This window comes from Mustela nigripes, chromosome 3, assembly GCF_022355385.1.
Source record: "Mustela nigripes isolate SB6536 chromosome 3, MUSNIG.SB6536, whole genome shotgun sequence".
NCBI classification, from domain to species: Eukaryota; Metazoa; Chordata; class Mammalia; order Carnivora; family Mustelidae; genus Mustela; species Mustela nigripes.
Window position 1 is genome coordinate 12,363,714 of NC_081559.1, and position 17,039 is coordinate 12,380,752.

The 17,039-nt window shown below is 40.3% G+C and overlaps 1 protein-coding gene across 1 annotated transcript in view; it reads left to right on the top strand.

Annotated features, from left to right (window-relative positions):
• The window catches only part of LOC132012828 (aldehyde oxidase 4-like), a 57,172-nt gene that overhangs the window by 14,361 nt on the left and 25,772 nt on the right, over positions 1-17,039 (top strand). Inside the window, exons 7-19 of the mRNA XM_059392634.1 lie at positions 1,504-1,587; positions 2,173-2,253; positions 2,703-2,847; positions 3,094-3,186; positions 5,049-5,200; positions 6,403-6,496; positions 8,359-8,468; positions 10,612-10,796; positions 12,011-12,173; positions 13,959-14,051; positions 14,759-14,928; positions 15,466-15,580; positions 16,114-16,236. Of these exons, the coding sequence (XP_059248617.1) occupies positions 1,504-1,587; positions 2,173-2,253; positions 2,703-2,847; positions 3,094-3,186; positions 5,049-5,200; positions 6,403-6,496; positions 8,359-8,468; positions 10,612-10,796; positions 12,011-12,173; positions 13,959-14,051; positions 14,759-14,928; positions 15,466-15,580; positions 16,114-16,236 (1,608 nt within the window). The remainder of the gene's footprint in view (positions 1-1,503; positions 1,588-2,172; positions 2,254-2,702; positions 2,848-3,093; positions 3,187-5,048; positions 5,201-6,402; positions 6,497-8,358; positions 8,469-10,611; positions 10,797-12,010; positions 12,174-13,958; positions 14,052-14,758; positions 14,929-15,465; positions 15,581-16,113; positions 16,237-17,039) is intronic.

Here is a 17,039-nt window from a genome sequence, read left to right on the forward strand (position 1 = left end):
ACAATAAAGGATACAGTTAAGAGGAAATCCAAATCACCCTCAAAGTTAAGAGATTAAGGAACCAGACAGGATGAAGGAAATCGGAAAAGAACGCTTTAGCATATGGCACGGGGTGTGGGAGGCTGTAGTTTTGAGATATATTAAGTTTTCAGAATGTTAAATATCAACAAGGTTTCAGTTAGGATGGAATTCTAACACCCATTTTTTTATGGTGAAAATTAATTTTATATAATTTTTGTTGACCAAAAACAATTCAAGTTACACAAGTTAATTCCAAATACCAAAAAGTCTTTGGGAAAAAAATCTACTTTTAGGCCTGTGATGAAGAATCTGAAAAGCTTTACACACTACAGCTACTTTGAAATCCTGGGTAAGATACCGTTCATGTCGAACAATATGAGTGGTCAGTCCTCCACCAGTATGACTCACAAAAACAGCAACTTCATATGATTCATGATTCAACCTAATATGTGATTTTACCTGGAGGCCCAATCTACCTATACAAAAATAGATTTTTTTATCTCACTCACTTGGGTCCTCACATTCAGCCATTTGTCATTTGTTCCTTTACTGTGCACAGCATTGTCCCAAAATCCAAATCCCTTCTTCCTCACGGGTGAAAACATCAGCCACCACCTCTGCAGCACTTTCTCTGTGTCAGATACTATAGGTGCCATTTACATATTTAAATCAAACAGACCGGTTTGGGAGGGGTTTTATTTCCCTAATTTAACAAACTCAACCCAGTTATTATGTGTTAAAGTAGGAACTAGAACCCAGGTCTCCTTAACTCCATGTACAAAGTCAAACCATATATCTCCAAAGCACCCCAAAGCCTTGGGTTGTGTCTACACATGTAAAGGACAAACAGGAATGAAAATAATTAGGTAGAGTTGCAGTAACTGACCAGGACATTCAGTCCAAAACCACTACTTGGGGTCTGCAGGAAGTGTCCTAAAAATTAAGGTAAAATGGTTTGGGACTTGAATCATCCAAATAATTCAGAAGAGCTCCAATAACACCCAAATAAAACTCGGGTTTTCAGTTTATTTTTCTTTGTGTATAGAAAGTCTTAAAGGCAGTTTGCCTTCCCAGGACTTTGTGACAGATATATGCTGTATCACTCTTAGGATAAAGAAAAGCCATCTCTTTTGTTTTTTTGTTTACTACCTTGTTAACTACTCCATTTACAGCACTTTACAGGAAGCCTTAGCTGGCTGACCCCATCTCCTCTGACCTCCTTCATGATCCCCTGGCTTTTGAGCAACACATTAACAAGACCTTATCATAGCATGGTTACATGCTCCCTGTAATTTTCCCTAATTGTTCAGTGATGGAATGGCTTGTTCTCCACTCCACCCCATTACGGAGCCCTTGAAGGCAAGGACAGGCTCTGTTACTTCTTTCATCACTTCTGTGTGGCCTGGGGACTTCAAGTACTCAGGTTGATGTTTTAAGAACTAACCGATGAATTTATTTTAAATTCTTGCATTACTTCCTAAGGAAAAAACTGTTTGTGGACTGAAGGGATCAGGAAAATGCTGCATGGATCAAGAAGAGGGGTCTTTTATAAACAGACAAGAAAAAGTAAGTATCTGGAGTTCTACTTCAGTTTGGATTGACTGAAAAATATACACATGAATCCAAATGTATTCATTTCCTATTTTTTTCAGTGGGTAAATTAAAAGGAAGAGAATTCAGGAAGTAAAATATCTTTAAAATGCTTCAAAAATTAGCAGGCCCATGACTTTCATGAGGCCAAGCACCACAGAGGCATTTTCCTTCAGGAGCATTACAACTTTCTGTACCTTAATCAGGTTTACCACCACCCTTCCCTGCAACAAGTACTATGAGAGATGCAAGCAGTGCATCTTCATGCTCTTGGCAAATAAATATCTGTGAATAATACCTGAGACCCAGCACAGAAGCTAAAACCTAATTCCCGATGCTAAAAGAGGAAGCCAAGAGTCCAGTACATCTTCCAGGAAACCATTACAGTCTTCTGAGGGTGGGAAGAATTCTACTCAGTGGTACTTTGTGGCTCTGGCACCTCCATTTTGTGTCTGGGGTGTCAGAGGTATAGCCCTAACTCTGAAGTCTCATGCTTAGAAATTCCTGTACATCTTTCAGTAACTCTGAAGTTTTATTTGTATTTTGTTTTGTTTTGTTGAGATGTGTACCAAACTGTATAATGAAGATGAATTCCAGCCCTTGGATCCATCCCAGGAACCTATATTCCCCCCTGAACTAATAGTAAGATGCTTTACTTTTGTTGTTTTGTAACGTGACGTGGTACAAAGCCTTTTTCAGTAGGCTCTGGAATTACTGAGTTTTAGACATTAGAATTTGGAAATGTGTCCAGTGCGATAGCCCATTGGTATGAATTTGTTCGGTTCAACTATGAAATTGTCGAGCAGATAGCTTAGAAGAGTAGTACTGCTAGGACCTCAGAGATGCTTTGATTCTTTGTTTACTCAAAGACCCTGAGCTCAGAGTATAGGTAACTTACTCAGCATCACATAGCTACATTGTGAGATATATTAAAGATAGTTTGAAAAAGGATACTTATTATAATGGAATTACATTATTCTTACTGCTAAAATGACCCATCAGGCCATTTGGACAACCAGAGCAGTGGATGTCCTCATGGCATGTAGCTCAGCAGCCTTTCTCAAAAGCCTATTGGGTTCGTTTCTCTGCAGAGAATGGCAGAAGATCCAAACAAAAGAAGACTGACGTTCCAAGGGGAGAGGACTACCTGGATTGCCCCTGTGACTCTTAATGACCTTCTGGAGCTGAAAGCCAGTTTCCCTGAAGCCCCCCTCATCATGGGGAATACTGCAGTAGGTGGGTGGTTTTTAACCGTGTTCCTTAGTCTAGCTTGGGTAACCTAGACATCTGTCTCTCTTTTTAAATTCCTCATAAATGCAGTTCATTTTACTTAATGGATACTGATGGTCCTTTAGAATCATTGTTTTCTTTTGCAAATATGTGGGTTTTGTCACAGTTTTCACTCAGGATTATAAGTAAGCAACATCTATTACCACCCATTGACTTCCTTTTCTAATTACTTTAAATATTTTTCTCCTTAAGGACCCAGCATTAAATTTAAAGGTGAATTCCATCCAGTTTTCATATCTCCCCTTGGGCTACCAGAACTGTATTTTGTGGACTACACAGATGATGGTATGAACCTTCATTTTCGTTGGCTGTTGGTAGGCTATAAGTAATTATATGCACTGGGCTTATTTGAGCACTTCATAGAATGTATGGCCTCATTTATTCATTCAGAAATATTTATTGAGCATCTACTGTGTGTCCTATATGAGCTTTATCTAACTGAATTATTCAACTTGCCACTGAGTACTACATGGTCCTCAGAGCCATAATGGTGGGAAGATGCCATATAGGTTGTCCAGAAATGGAGAGATTGACTGAATAAAGGAGACTTAAGACATTGGCTGCCCTGTAGGAAATGTTCTTGCTACATATTACTCCCTGATTCATAAATTTGCTCAAGGCTCAGCCTATACCCACACACATTCAAAAAAAAAAAGTCTGGGACACAAAATTTGAAAATTTAATTGTAACTATCTTATTTATAGTCTTTTCACAATTTACCAAATGCTTTCACATCTCTTGTTTCTTTTGATCCTCATGACAGTCCAGGAAGGCAGAGAGAGCAGGTGGGAAGCTTGGTAAAGATAAAGAATCAAAGGACTTAAGTAATTTCCCCAACTTCACACAGCTAACACATGATCAAGTGGATTCCAGGGTTTCTTACATTTAGTCAAGTTCCCCTTCCACATAGTGCACTGAAAAATGCTATCTGAGAAACATCCAAACTCAGCATTTGCGTAGGTAATGGTATAGGAGGTAAAAATTCTACTTTAAAATAAGATTCTCTCCAATGAATAAACAGAAATCAAATGAGAAATTGTCTGCTTTCCCCTCTGATCATTCTTTTTTTTTTTTTTAAGCCAGTTAGAATGTTCATATCAGTGGACTGTTAGGAAGAAATGGAGGAAGGGGAAGCCGGGCTGGTCCAGGAGAGGGTTGGAAGTAAGGTGTGGAGGTACTTGGTTAGAGCAGGGCGGGAGTGAAGAGACTGGGAGGGAGGGAGAGCCTGGAACACTAAGTCAGTGTTTTCAACCTTTTCATTATTGCCTCACTAGGGAGCAATAGACATTTTCCCCCTAATCATCCCTCCATGAAATTTTAACACCATAGATAGACCATATATCTGTTTGTGTACAGTGTGTATTCAGGGCTTTACACATCAAAAGAGTAAGGCTTTCTTCACCCTCTTTGCACTGGCATTATCCTTGAGAATGCATGAACTAGATCACATCACTACTCAAAGCATTCCCAGAAAGCCCACTTGCCAGCAAAACTGACCCAAAGTACAGGCAGGAACAAGAGGAAGAGCTGGCTGTAGAAGACAGGCGAATGGGCAACGCAAATGTGTCAGTCACTGCCCACATAGACTCAATGATCTTTTAAAAGACACAGAATCAGGGCACTTTGGGTGGCTCGTTTGGTTGAGCATTGACTCTTGGCTTCAGCTCAGCTCATGATCTCAGGGTCACGGGATTGAGTCCCGCATGGGGCTCAGTGCTCAGCTCACAGTCTACGGGAGGTTATTTCCCTCTGCTCCTCCCCCGGCTCACACTCTTTCTCTCTCTCTAAAATGGATATATAAAATCTTTAAAAAAAAAAAAAACAACAGTCTTATAGAATCTTGACTGAAATTTTTGTATTTGATCAATTTATTCAGGAAAACACTTAACTGGGAGTTAACAAAGTAATGAGTTTCAGATATCTGTGCTTGATGTGTCCCAAAATGTATGGCACATAGGACTGTACACGTGACTGAGAAAAAGAATTTGGTACTTAATATTTGGGAATAAAGCAAATTGCCAGAAATGTCTTTACCTTTCATTTTTCTAAGTTAATATAAAAAAAAATACCTGAAATATTCTTTCTGTGCAGCCCATGCATCTTGTCATAATTTGCCTTCAGTTTCTGTTCCACTGTCTTTTTGGCAGGGGTGACCATAGGTGCAGGATACAGCCTGGCCCAGCTGAGCGATGCCTTACATCTTACTGTTTTGGAGCAACCAAAGGAGAAGACTAAGACTTACCGTGCCCTCCTGAAGCATCTGAGGACACTTGCTGGAGCCCAGATAAGGAATATGGCGGTATGCACCCTAGTGTGATACAAAAGAAGCCACAGTTACAGACAGTCTGACAGTCTATTCAGCTTAGCAACATTACTCTGAAGAGGAATCCCCCGTCAATGTCGAACAAGTGTCTACAATATGAGTGTGCATGTGTGTATGTGCTCAGAGTGAGAGTTACCACACTGCGTGTATGTGTGTGTCCAAAGTGAGAAATGGCATATTATATCACAAGATTATGGCACTGAAGTCTGAAGATGCCCAGATTCTAAACCCGGCCTGTCACCCATGAATGGTATGATCCCGGAGAAGCCCCTTGACCTCTTTAAGCCACTTTTTTTTCATTTTAAGAGCTAAAGTCCAACCAAATGGACTGGCCAGCTCTAACAGGCTAGGAGATATGTCTTATCCAAGATAGAGTAACAAGAGCCTACATTTCGAAAATACTCTTTTATGGCTGTTTCTTGTCTTAAACCTTTGCGCTGAGCTCAGCTTCTTAACACGTATCCCACATGTCTATTCTTGGACGTCCCCCAGTTGTCTAGCTTACTGAGGTTTCCTTGTTATTCAAGATTTAAGAGTAATGGTTTAGGTCTCTGCCCATTCCACACAGGATGGGTAGTTCAGTGAGACTTCGGTGTGGGGCATTTCTCCTGATCGTCTCTGCCTCTATTTCTGTTGGTCCTCGAAGTTCACTGTATGTTTTCATCCTCTGCATCTTTTGTTCCTTTTTCTCGACCAGGTTATTCTTCTCCACTTCACCCCTTGCCCACCATCCCCTCAAAATTTCTCATTCAAGCCTATGTCTGAGGCAACTTTATTGATGATTTGGAATAACAGAGATGAATTCTACTGCATGACATTACAACAAGCATTTTGAATGGGAATGCTACATATCCCAATTCTTTAGAGTTTACTCACTCTAGTTCCCCACTTTACCCCCATGTTATTGGACACTCGTGCTAGGGTCAGCTCTCAAAGAAATTTTCTTCCTCATTGCACACAGAAAAAACATTTTCTCAAGCAGTAAGCTTGAACTGGGTTGGGGGTAGGAATCTTGCACAGTATGTGGCCTAACTCTGTTTAGCTCCCCTAAAATCATACCAGATCATTCTAGGAAACAAAAAAAGAGAAAAAATTAAAACTTAAGATTCCTATACATGTAATTCCTTATTTTTCAAATAACTAGCTTAAAATTGTTATTTTTTTTTTTTTTTATTTAGACTTTAGGGGGACATGTGGTGAGCAGACCTAATTTTTCTGACCTAAATCCCATTTTAGCAGCAGGAAATGCTACCATCAATCTGATATCTAAAGGTAAGAGATAAGCTTTGGACATTCTGTTTTATAATTATCACTGTCTGTTATGTAGCTCCTTTCACAAACCGTGAATTAGGAACTCAAGTATATCTAACTCAGACTCACCAAATATATAGACTACTTCTATACTACCTCAAGTGTTAGGATGAAACTGAGATCGATTATCCCATTCTCAGATGTTATGTATCTTGTAGATCAGATAAGTTACTGCACCTGAGAGTTTTTCCTGACTGTTTGGCTACATTTATGTACAGTCCAAATTGTAGTATCAAAGCATTTTTTAAATGAGTTGTGTCTCTGAAGTTTTATTTATTTATTTATTTGGCAACTGCGGCAGGACACGAATGTACCCACAGTTTTAAAGCTTTAGAGCACATTTCAGAGTTTTATAAAGATGGAAATTTTTCTAATAGGATTTTTCCTTCTCTTTTTTAAGATTTTTTTTTAAGATTTTATTTATTAATTTGACAGACAGAGATTACAACTAGGCAGAGAAGCAGGCAGAGAGAGAAGGGGAAGCAGGCTCCCTACTGAGCAGAGAGCCCGATGCAGGGCTCAATCGATCCCAGGACCCTGAGATCACGACCTGAGTGGAAGGCAGAGGCTTAACCCACTAAGCCCCCCAGGTGCCCCTAAGATTTTATTTTTAAGTAATTTTATACCCAGCGTGTGGCTCAAACTCACAACCCCAAGACTAAGAGTCATGTGTCCACTGAATGAGCAGCCAGACACCCCTAGAACTTTTCATCCTAAACAGAATCAAATTTGTGGAGCGTATTCCTCATTACTTCTCTCTTCATTGAAAGACAGCTTGAGCTTGGCCAAGAGAAAATTATTTAAATTTAGTGAAATAACAATAAATGTATATTATTCACAGAGCTATTGATATAAGATACCCTCTCTTTGATTAAAATCACGTTTTTAGGGGCACCTGGTGACAGTCAGTTGAGCGTCCAGCTCTTGATTTCGCCTCAGGTCATGATCTCAGAGTTACGGGATTAAGCCCTGCTTCAGGGTCTGTGCTGAGCAGGAAGCCTGCTTGGGATTCTCTCTCTCCCTCCCTGCCCACCCCCCTCCCAGCTCGTGTATGTGCTCACTCTCTACCAAAGAAAGAAAGAAAGAGAGAGAAAGAAGGAAAGAAAGAAAGATAACACATTTAAAAAACAAATACAGTGACTCAAATAAGAGAGTACTGTAAACTGCTTATGAAAGACAAGCTATATATCAGGCATTCCACCTCTGCTACCTGTCCCATCTCCAGCACTTTGAACAGATCATTTAACCTCTCTGGACCTCTGGACCTCAGTTTTTCCATTTGTGAAACACATTGTACTAGGTTGTTTCCCAATAGCTTTAAAGTTCTTCAAGGCCAAAATTTGTGAGCAGTGTGTGCTAAGAACCAGAAAAGAATTTTCTTCTCTCTCTCTTTTTTAAGACTCAACTTATTTATTTAAGAGAGAAGAAGAAAGAGCATGCATGAGTGGGGTTAGAGACTGAGGCAGAGGGAGAAGCAGACTCCCTGCTGAACAGGGAGCCCAGCACAGGCCTCGACCCCAGGATCCTGAGATCATGACCTGAACCAAAGGCAGGTGCTTAACCGACTGAGCCACCCATGGGCTCTCAGAAAAGACTTTTGAGATTATCTGATCCAACCTTCTCATTCTACAGATGAGGAACCGGAAGCCCCAAAGGTTCTGTGACTTGCCTAAGGTTTTTCAGTGTGGAAGCTGTAACTAGAAATCACATCTTCTGGCTTGTAGCTTGCACTCTCTCTTTCCACCAGATGCAGCACACCTACCCCTTGCTACATACTCTTTTGTTTGATAAATGCATCTAATCAAGATCATTTTCTCTAATAGAAGGAGAACGGCAGATTCCTTTAAACAGCCTTTTCCTTGAGAGATCACCTGAAGCCAGCCTTAAATCCGAAGAGATTGTGCTATCTGTTTATATTCCCCACTCTACTCAGGTAAAGGCTTCCTGACTCACTGCCCACCTGAGGGGAGCCCTGCTTACCCTGCAGGGAGACTTTGGGGCTGCTCTCAGAAAGGGGCAAATTCTCAGAGGACCTTTTTGGTTTGCTTTCCTACCAGGGCAACACTGTGACTTTCCTGGACCCTTGGCACTTTTGCCTTTGTGGCTCCCTTCCTCCATAAAAAGTAAAATAAAAATACGACTCTATTGGTATAAAGATTAAAATAACCCAAATCGTATTCACAGTGTTATATATTCATTATTATTATATTCATTTTTTTCTTTTGTTTTTAAAAGAACTTTAAAGGAAAACATTTCTTGATATTTTAATAATGTTGGAGAGTGACTGATGGGAGCTCCACTTGTGGTGAGCACAGTATAAGGTAGAGAGATGCTGAATCACTATGCTGTAGACCTGAAACTAATGTAACATTGTGTGTCAACTATACTGACATAAAAATTTTTTTTAAAAAAAGAATAACATTTCTGTGGGCCCTATCCCTCTGCAAACAGAGAGCCCTTTGTGTGAAGAGTTGAATTTTTGGTTTCAGATAAATATTTATCTTAGCCAAGACTGAGAAAAATTATAATCAGTTTCATCTACAAGTTTCTAGTAAATTAAAGTTTATGATCATAAAGATAATTCCAAATCAACTAACATTTATTAACTACTTTAAATAAAATTATTTATTTATTAACCATCTACCATTCGACATGTCAAGCATAGTGCTAAATCCAGAAGACACTTCATGTATTCCTAAGACATGGGTTTCTGTCCTCAAAGGTCTCTAGATCTGAGAGCAAGGGCTTGAAATTGGAAACAGCTAATTATCTCAGCTAGGAAATGTGTGCGCAGAGAGCCAGCGCAGTTCCAGCGACAGGGCTGGAATGTGCGTGTTGCTCAGAAGGGAGGGAAAGCAGCTGGGATACAGCAAAGATCAGGGGAGAGAAGTGGGTGCTCATTCCAGGCGGGAGAACAGCTAGGGGTTGGGGACTAGCTGGAATGGCAGGTTGGAGGCTGGGCAACAGGGCAGGGGCGCTGGGGCAGCCCTGTGCGATGTGGCGGGGAGGGAGGCTGGGGCTCCGTCACCGAGCAGATCTACTGTTCCATCAGGGGGGTTGTTTGTATATGTCCTAGCGGACAGCCATCTCTAAAGTCTTTAAAGCAAGGTAAAATCTGAATGAAAATGGTATTTTAGGAAAGCCAATCTAACGAGAAAAATAGAGGATAAGCTGGTTGGAGGAGAAACTGGAGGTTGAATGGCCAGTTCAGAGGTTACTGCGGTCCTGCCATAATTCAGGTGGGCATGAGCGCGTGGCAGCAGGACCAGAGAGGAAAGTCCCCACCAGTCAGTACAATGGACTAAATAATCAAGTTTGTCACTTTCGCTTTCTAAATTAAAAATGTTCTATCTTTGACAGGGTCGGCGGTGGCACCCCTGCCCCCACCAAGATGCCAGCCACACAGTTTCTCCTACTCTGTGGCTCTAATATCTCACACTAGTAATGAGATTAAATCTAGAATGAGAGATTGAAACCTGGAAGGCACTTTGAAGACCATATGATCCAGTGGTTTCCAAGCTTCATTTTTTTTTTAAGAGTAAAACTCCGTCATTCACATGAAATTTATGTAGAATGCCAAACCAAAACCGTTCAAAGTGGAGGTATAGTTCCTCCCGAGAGCCACCCCCCACCCCCATTCTCCCTTACTCCTCTCAGCAGCCCTGGAGGCGCCGTCTGATCAAACCTTACCTTTTCTTTTTTAAGGAAATTAAGACCCAAGCAGTTTAAATCCTTTGCCTGAGGCCACATGTGGTGACTCAGAGTAGAAAGTAGGTGACTGTCAAGTCTGGAACCAGACTGCTTAGATTTCAACCCCAATTCTGCCACTTGCTGCATGACCTTGTACAGGTTGTATAGCCTCTCAGTTTCCTCACCAGTAGATTAGAAGTGAGTACGGTTGCTCTCAGGATCAAATTTTAATACCTATAAAGCATGGGGGCTGGTACTCCCAGCCAGCACTGGTCCAAAGCATCATGTACAGGATCCTCTTCATTACAACTAATCATCAGAGCTGTGGCTCTGCAGCAGACAGTGGAGAAGAACATTAAATATTCTGAATGTTTTTCTGTTTCCAGTGGCACTTTGTGTCCGGACTCCGGCTGGCCCAGCGTCAGGAGAATGCTTTTGCCATTGTCAATGCCGGCATGAGTGTGAAGTTTGAAGATGGTACAGACACGATTAAGGACCTTCAAATGTTCTATGGAAGTGTTGGCCCCACCGTTGTCTCTGCAAGCCAAACGTGCAAGCGGCTCCTTGGGAGGTATGTCCCAGCACATGTGCACCTAAAACTCGGGCTTTGTATTTTTTTTAATATTTTATTTATTTATTTGATAGAGAGAGAGATCACGAGTAGGCAGAGAGGCAGGCAGAGAGAGAGGGAAGAAGCAGGCTCCCTGCTGAGCAGAGAGCCCGATGTGGGGCTTGATCCCAGGACCCTGAGATCATGACCTGAGCTGAAGGCAGAGGCTTTAACCCACTGAGCCACCCAGGTGCCCCACGGGCTTTGTATTTTAATGTCTTAATGAAAATAGCACTTGGAGAATTTTTTTCTGATTCCATACATATTACATAATCATATATGAAATTTAAGCGCTGTGGAAGAATAGAAAGAAAATAAAAGTCACCCAAAAGCCAACCTTCTTAAAGATACAATTCTTTTATTGCAGTTTCTCTAGAAAGAGGAATCTAATCTAAGTAGATAGTATTTTCAAATTTTCATTTTTAATTAACCTGCAAAATAAGTCAGTGTTTCTAATACTGTACCCTAAGACGTCTGAAAACGTCCTTACACCAGAGAAAGAAGGTGAAATATTCAAGAAGGTTAAATGGGCCTTCCTCCTATCACTCTCATTGTTTCTAGAGTTTGGAAAGTAAGTTTTAAAAATTCTTCCAACCAGTGCTTTTACGATCATTTGTATCCACCTGTAATAGTCACTGTCAGCAATGCAATGCAACTACATGCAGCTTTCTTTCTCAGACACTAAAATGAGTTGATGCTCTCAAAGCATTTCTGTAGAAAATCTTTACTTGTGAAAATGTTACAACTGTCATCAATAATTGGGTCATTTGCTGGTCATTACCGTGTATGTGTGCGCCAGGCGTGGCCTGTTTGCTGGGGATGTGGCAATGAACAAAACAAAGTTCCAGATCTTGGGAAACTCTGATTTTACTACTTTGTTACCCCAGCTCTTTGAAAACCCATGGCTTTCCCAGGCCGTGGAATTACAGGTAATAATAAAGGAGGGTGGTAAGGAAATAGGAAACCACCGCAGCAGATTCTAAAGAAATCTAGTGACATATGGGAGGGTGTATTGTCCAGACTTCAAAGATGAATATGGGTTTTCTCCATCTTTCCTTGCTCTGTCAGTTTAGGCTATCTTCCCCCTCCTGTGGCGTGTTTGCATTCTTTTCTTTTTTTTTTTTTTTTTAATTTTTGTAACTACTTTTTTTTTTAATTTTTCATTTTGCTCCGAGGCCGTGGGATGACCACATGCTGAGTGATGCGTGCGGATGGGTCCTGGATGAGATTTACATTCCGCCAGCAGCCGAGGATGGCATGGTAGAGTACAGGCGAACCCTCATCGTCAGCTTACTCTTCAAATTCTACCTCAGAGTGAGGCGAGGATTGAATAAAATGGTAAATGACTTCTCTGGGTCTCTGAGTGCCTGATACTCTGAGCGTGAGTCTGCATAGGAAGGACTTCCCTTCTTTTCCCTAATGCAGCAAGGGTATCCGGAGGGGATGGAGCCCGCAGTGCGGTGCTTCCTAGCCTCCCTCCTCCCTCTCCTGCCCTCTCCCTTCTCCTCCTGTCCTGGGCTGGGAAGGGGACAGTCTTGCTATGACATTTGCTCTATAGGTTGTGTGACAATACTAATATGCAATAGCCAGTTGGTCTACAGTATTGAAAAGCTTTCAGTAATTACAACATCTTTTCCTATTTTAAGAAAATTTTCTTGTTAAAACAATACCTTCTTTAATGTTTACAAAATGTGGCTAAGCCATAAAGGAAACAAAAATCCTTTGTAATCCCATCATGCATAGCTAGCTGTGATTAATATTTTAGGGTATATCCTTCTAAGCTCTTCTTTATGGGTGTGTGTACATACGTGTCACTCGAATGCGTCTATAGAACTGTTTAGCATAGCTTGCTTGTTTCACTTAGTAACAAACAGCTTTCAGTGTCATTAAATATTCTTCATGACAAAATGATGTAATGGTTGCATGATGTGTCCATGGATAGATGAGCCATTATTTGATCTGTTCCTTATTTTTGGATATTTAGATTGGTTCTGGTTTTTTAACTTTTTTTCTTACCTGGCCTAGTTTAAAATGACCTTCACAGGCACTGTTTCTCAGAATGTGGTTCATGACTGTCAATGTCCCCATGATAAGTCATGAGCTGATCCAAAAATGACAGATAAATGACTATACACACATTTCTTTTATGGGTGAAAGCTTTACTCTGTTAATTCAACCAGCCCTTTTTTATCATTTTTACTAACATTATTTATCATTAGCAGTATTATAATATTCTATTATAGATTATTATATACTCTTATTTATTATATATGTTCAGTATATAGATATATAATCTATATAACCTTAATGTTATTACATATAATTTATTAAGTATATGTCTCTTGTTTTATAGTCTTATATATTATTATATGTTCTCTTACAGATTATGATTATATACTCTATATTTATAGAAAATGCAAAAACAGAGAAACAAAGATTTTAAAAATCAGCTATAAGCCAATAATCCTACCATAAAGACTGTCAACATTTGGAATACATACATATATAGTTCTCTTTTCTTTTTTTTTTTTTTTACAAGAAAAAGGGATCATACCATACATAAACTTTTGTAATTGATTTTTTTACTTAATTATAATTCATGAGCATTTAATGTCCGTAAATATACTTCTACAAAATCATTTTAATAACTGCAAAATATTTTATCTCATGGATGTTCCATAATTCGTTTAGTCAGTTCCCTCTTACTGGATATTTAGGTTAATTCTAGTTTCCTTACTCTGACAAATGATCTGTAGCTGATTAATCTGTAGATTAATCTTCATCTCCTCCCTCATTTGCTTCTTTGAGATATGCACAGAAGACTGGCCCTGACTTGAAAACACAGCTTCCATTTGGAAGTGTACATATTTCCACCCATTTGAAAGGAGAGCTGGTCATAAAGGAAGTCTCTACTTCCTAGAAATAGCTTTCACTTTCCTGTGTGCGTGAGCAGAAAACCGTCGTGCTGCTGCCAGCCTAGGGAGCTCAAAGCTCAGGGCTCTCTCCCAGCAGACCTGGAGACTAGTATCTGGGAGAATAAATTGGATAGCCTATTTCTATGTATGTTTCTCCAAGCCAGTGACTCAGAATGTAAAATTAAACGTGAAACAATCTTCTTTTCAGGATCCCCAGAAGTTTCCTGATATCCCAGAAAATTCCATGAGTGCTCTAGAAGATTTCCCCATAAAAACACCCCAAGGAATTCAGATGTTCCAGGTCAGTGGGTAGAGTTTTTCATTTTTTAATCTTTCTATGCATTCAGATGTATGCATTATGCATATATCTTCCTCTTTTCAATAGCTATACTTTTTATTATTTGTAAGGGCCAGTTGACATTACCCATTGTCACTCACACACAGTTTCATAATTTGTTTGGTTTAACTTCTTTGCTTTTACTGAGGCTTCACAAGTAATTAGATTCTTAATGTTCCTCCTCAACTATTTCAGTTTTGTTGCTTAAAACGTTCTCCTCTTCTTAGTAAATGCCTGTCCTTTCTTCAAAACCTAGGTCTACATTCACTGCTTCTAGGAAGCCTTCCCTGCTTTAATAAAGTCATCCTAAATCCCTCAGGAACTTGTGTATTTTTTTGTACCATATTAGCTGTACAAACTGTTCTTTAATGCTAAATGAAGTTGATCATGTTATTTTACTATGTGTTTGTGTGTATTCTGACACCCTTAAACGCTTATAGAATCTTCAAGGATGAGAACAGTGTCTTCCTTTTGGAGAGGTGAGGGGTAGATTATAACCAGAATATATCTTTTACCACAGTACTCAATGGACATTTATTAACTTTGGCTCACAGATATGGATATTAGCTGCCTATAGTTTTTCCTGACTTGTGAAGAAGCCAGATATACAGACCCAGTTTTTGGTGCATGAGAATGTCTGCAAGTAAAACAATTGCTTTATTTATTGATAGTGCGTGGATCCCTACCAATCTCCACAAGACCCTGTCGGCCACCCAGTCATGCACCAGTCAGCCATCAAACACGCTACAGGGGAGGCTGTATTTAATGATGACATGCCACCTTTTGCCCGAGAACTCTTCCTCGCTGTAACAACCAGCACCAGAGCTCACGCAAAGATCATGTAAGGAAATAAAAGACACTTCTTTGTATTACTGGAATGCATTCACAGTTTCACATTAAAGTTGAGAACTTACGGGGCGCCTGGGTGGCTCAGTCGGTTAAGTAGCTGCTTTTGGCTCAGATCATGATCCCAGGGTTCTGGGATCAGGACCTTGTTCAGCAGGGAGCCTGCTCCTCCCTTTCTCTCTGCCTGCCACTCTCCCTGCTTGTGCTCTCAATCTCTCTCTGTGTCAAATAAATAAATAAAATCTTTAAAAATAAATAGATAAAATCAAGACCTTATTATATATTTAAATTAACTAAGAATATTCATTTCCTCTTCTGTTTGGAAATCGGTCCTTTTTTCTTTTTAAATCAGTCCTTTTTTAAACAAATTTTTGAAAGAAACTAATGCCAAGAGTCCAAACACCTGCTAAACATTGGCACTTTTCAGCATCAAAGTTTGTCCCATGATTTAGGTATGAGGTACATTGTAGTTTTTCCCTGGGTTTGAGGAATCATTTATGTTTGATGTACCCTTTCAAATTGTCCCTCCTAGATCAATTGATGCTTCAGAAGCCCTGGCCCTTCCAGGTGTTGTTGATGTGATAACAGCAGAGGACGTCCCAGGAGCTAATAACCCTCAGGGAGAGATCCTCTATGCGCAGAATGAGGTGTGTGGTTTGTATGGGGCCTATTATTCAAATGCCTGTTTAGAAAATCAAAATGACTATTGGTCATGGACTAACATCCATGGACTCGTGTTCATATCACAAAAACAGGGAACCAAGGACTCCACATCCGTGATTCTCAAGTTCTCTTTTGAATTGTGGACCCTGTTAAGATTCTGATCATAAGCCATAAGCCCTGTCAAAGATGACTTCTTAAAAAAAAATTATGAAACCATAGAAGCAATATAGGACATTAAAAGAACCAACAGAGTTCCAGGATGACTGGATTAAAGTGATATGGGAATAGTGAGGAACGCAGCTGGAGACAGTCAGAAGCCAAGTAGTGAAGTTCTGTCCTCGGTTTTTGTACCCTCTAAATCCCACTTAGTCCAGTGTTTAAATTTATTCTCATAGGTAGAAAATAATCTTTCTTTTGGTCACAAGAACCCAGTGGGTAAATGTAAGAGTGTGGGAACACTAATCCCTTTTTAATAATTGTGTGTCTTAGCTAATGGCGACACGTGGCTTTTCTGTAGGTGATTTGCGTGGGTCAGATTGTCTGCACGGTGGCCGCTGACACCTATGCTCATGCAAGAGAGGCGGCTGAGAAAGTGAAGATCACTTATGAAGACATAGAACCACGGATTATCACCATCGAGGTAGTCAGGCCACTTCATGTCTTCTAGAATGACTAGGGCCGTATACTCCCGGCAGAACACAACCGGTGGAGTCATCAAACAGTAACATCCGGGCTCCATCTATACCCTGCTCGGTGTTATCTGTAGTTTCAGAGTGAAGGCTCTAGCAATCTGCACCTTGAGACGTAATACTGAGAATTTCCCTGCCTGGATTTCCCCTTCATTTCTGTGACCACTACTTCTCCCATTGCCCCTTGCCAGGGCAGGTCCTCAGAATACAAGTAAGTAACCCCAAAGCAATGTCCTTATGGCCTCCCTGTAAAACTAGTCAGTGGGAAAACCCAGAGCACTGGGAAACAGTACATGTTGTTAACATGTACTGAATTACAGTCTGGGTCCTCTGTCTCCTGCACACTTCCTCCAAGCTCTGGAGACAGAAAACCCAGGTTTGAATTCTGACTCCATCTTTTAGAGGCCTGTCAATAGCAATGAAAGTTTGGGCAAGTCCTTAAATTCCTATTACTTTCTCAACTGTAGAATGGCAACTATGAAAGCGCCTACATAAAATATCATTGTGAGGGTTAGATGAGAAAACCCAAGTAAAATGCTTAGAACAGCACCAGGGAGACATGGAATGCATGCATCTTTGTTATTATTTTTGTTTTAGTTGTTGTTAGTGGAGGCATAGTGCTTTGTAGCCCGTGTTTAGCAAAGCACTGAACTCACGGTCCACCTTATTAAATGTGTGTGATGGAGAGACAGATGAATATGTGGGTACATGAGCAGTATGAAACCCAGCCAAGTAGGCTGCAGTCTTCAATATC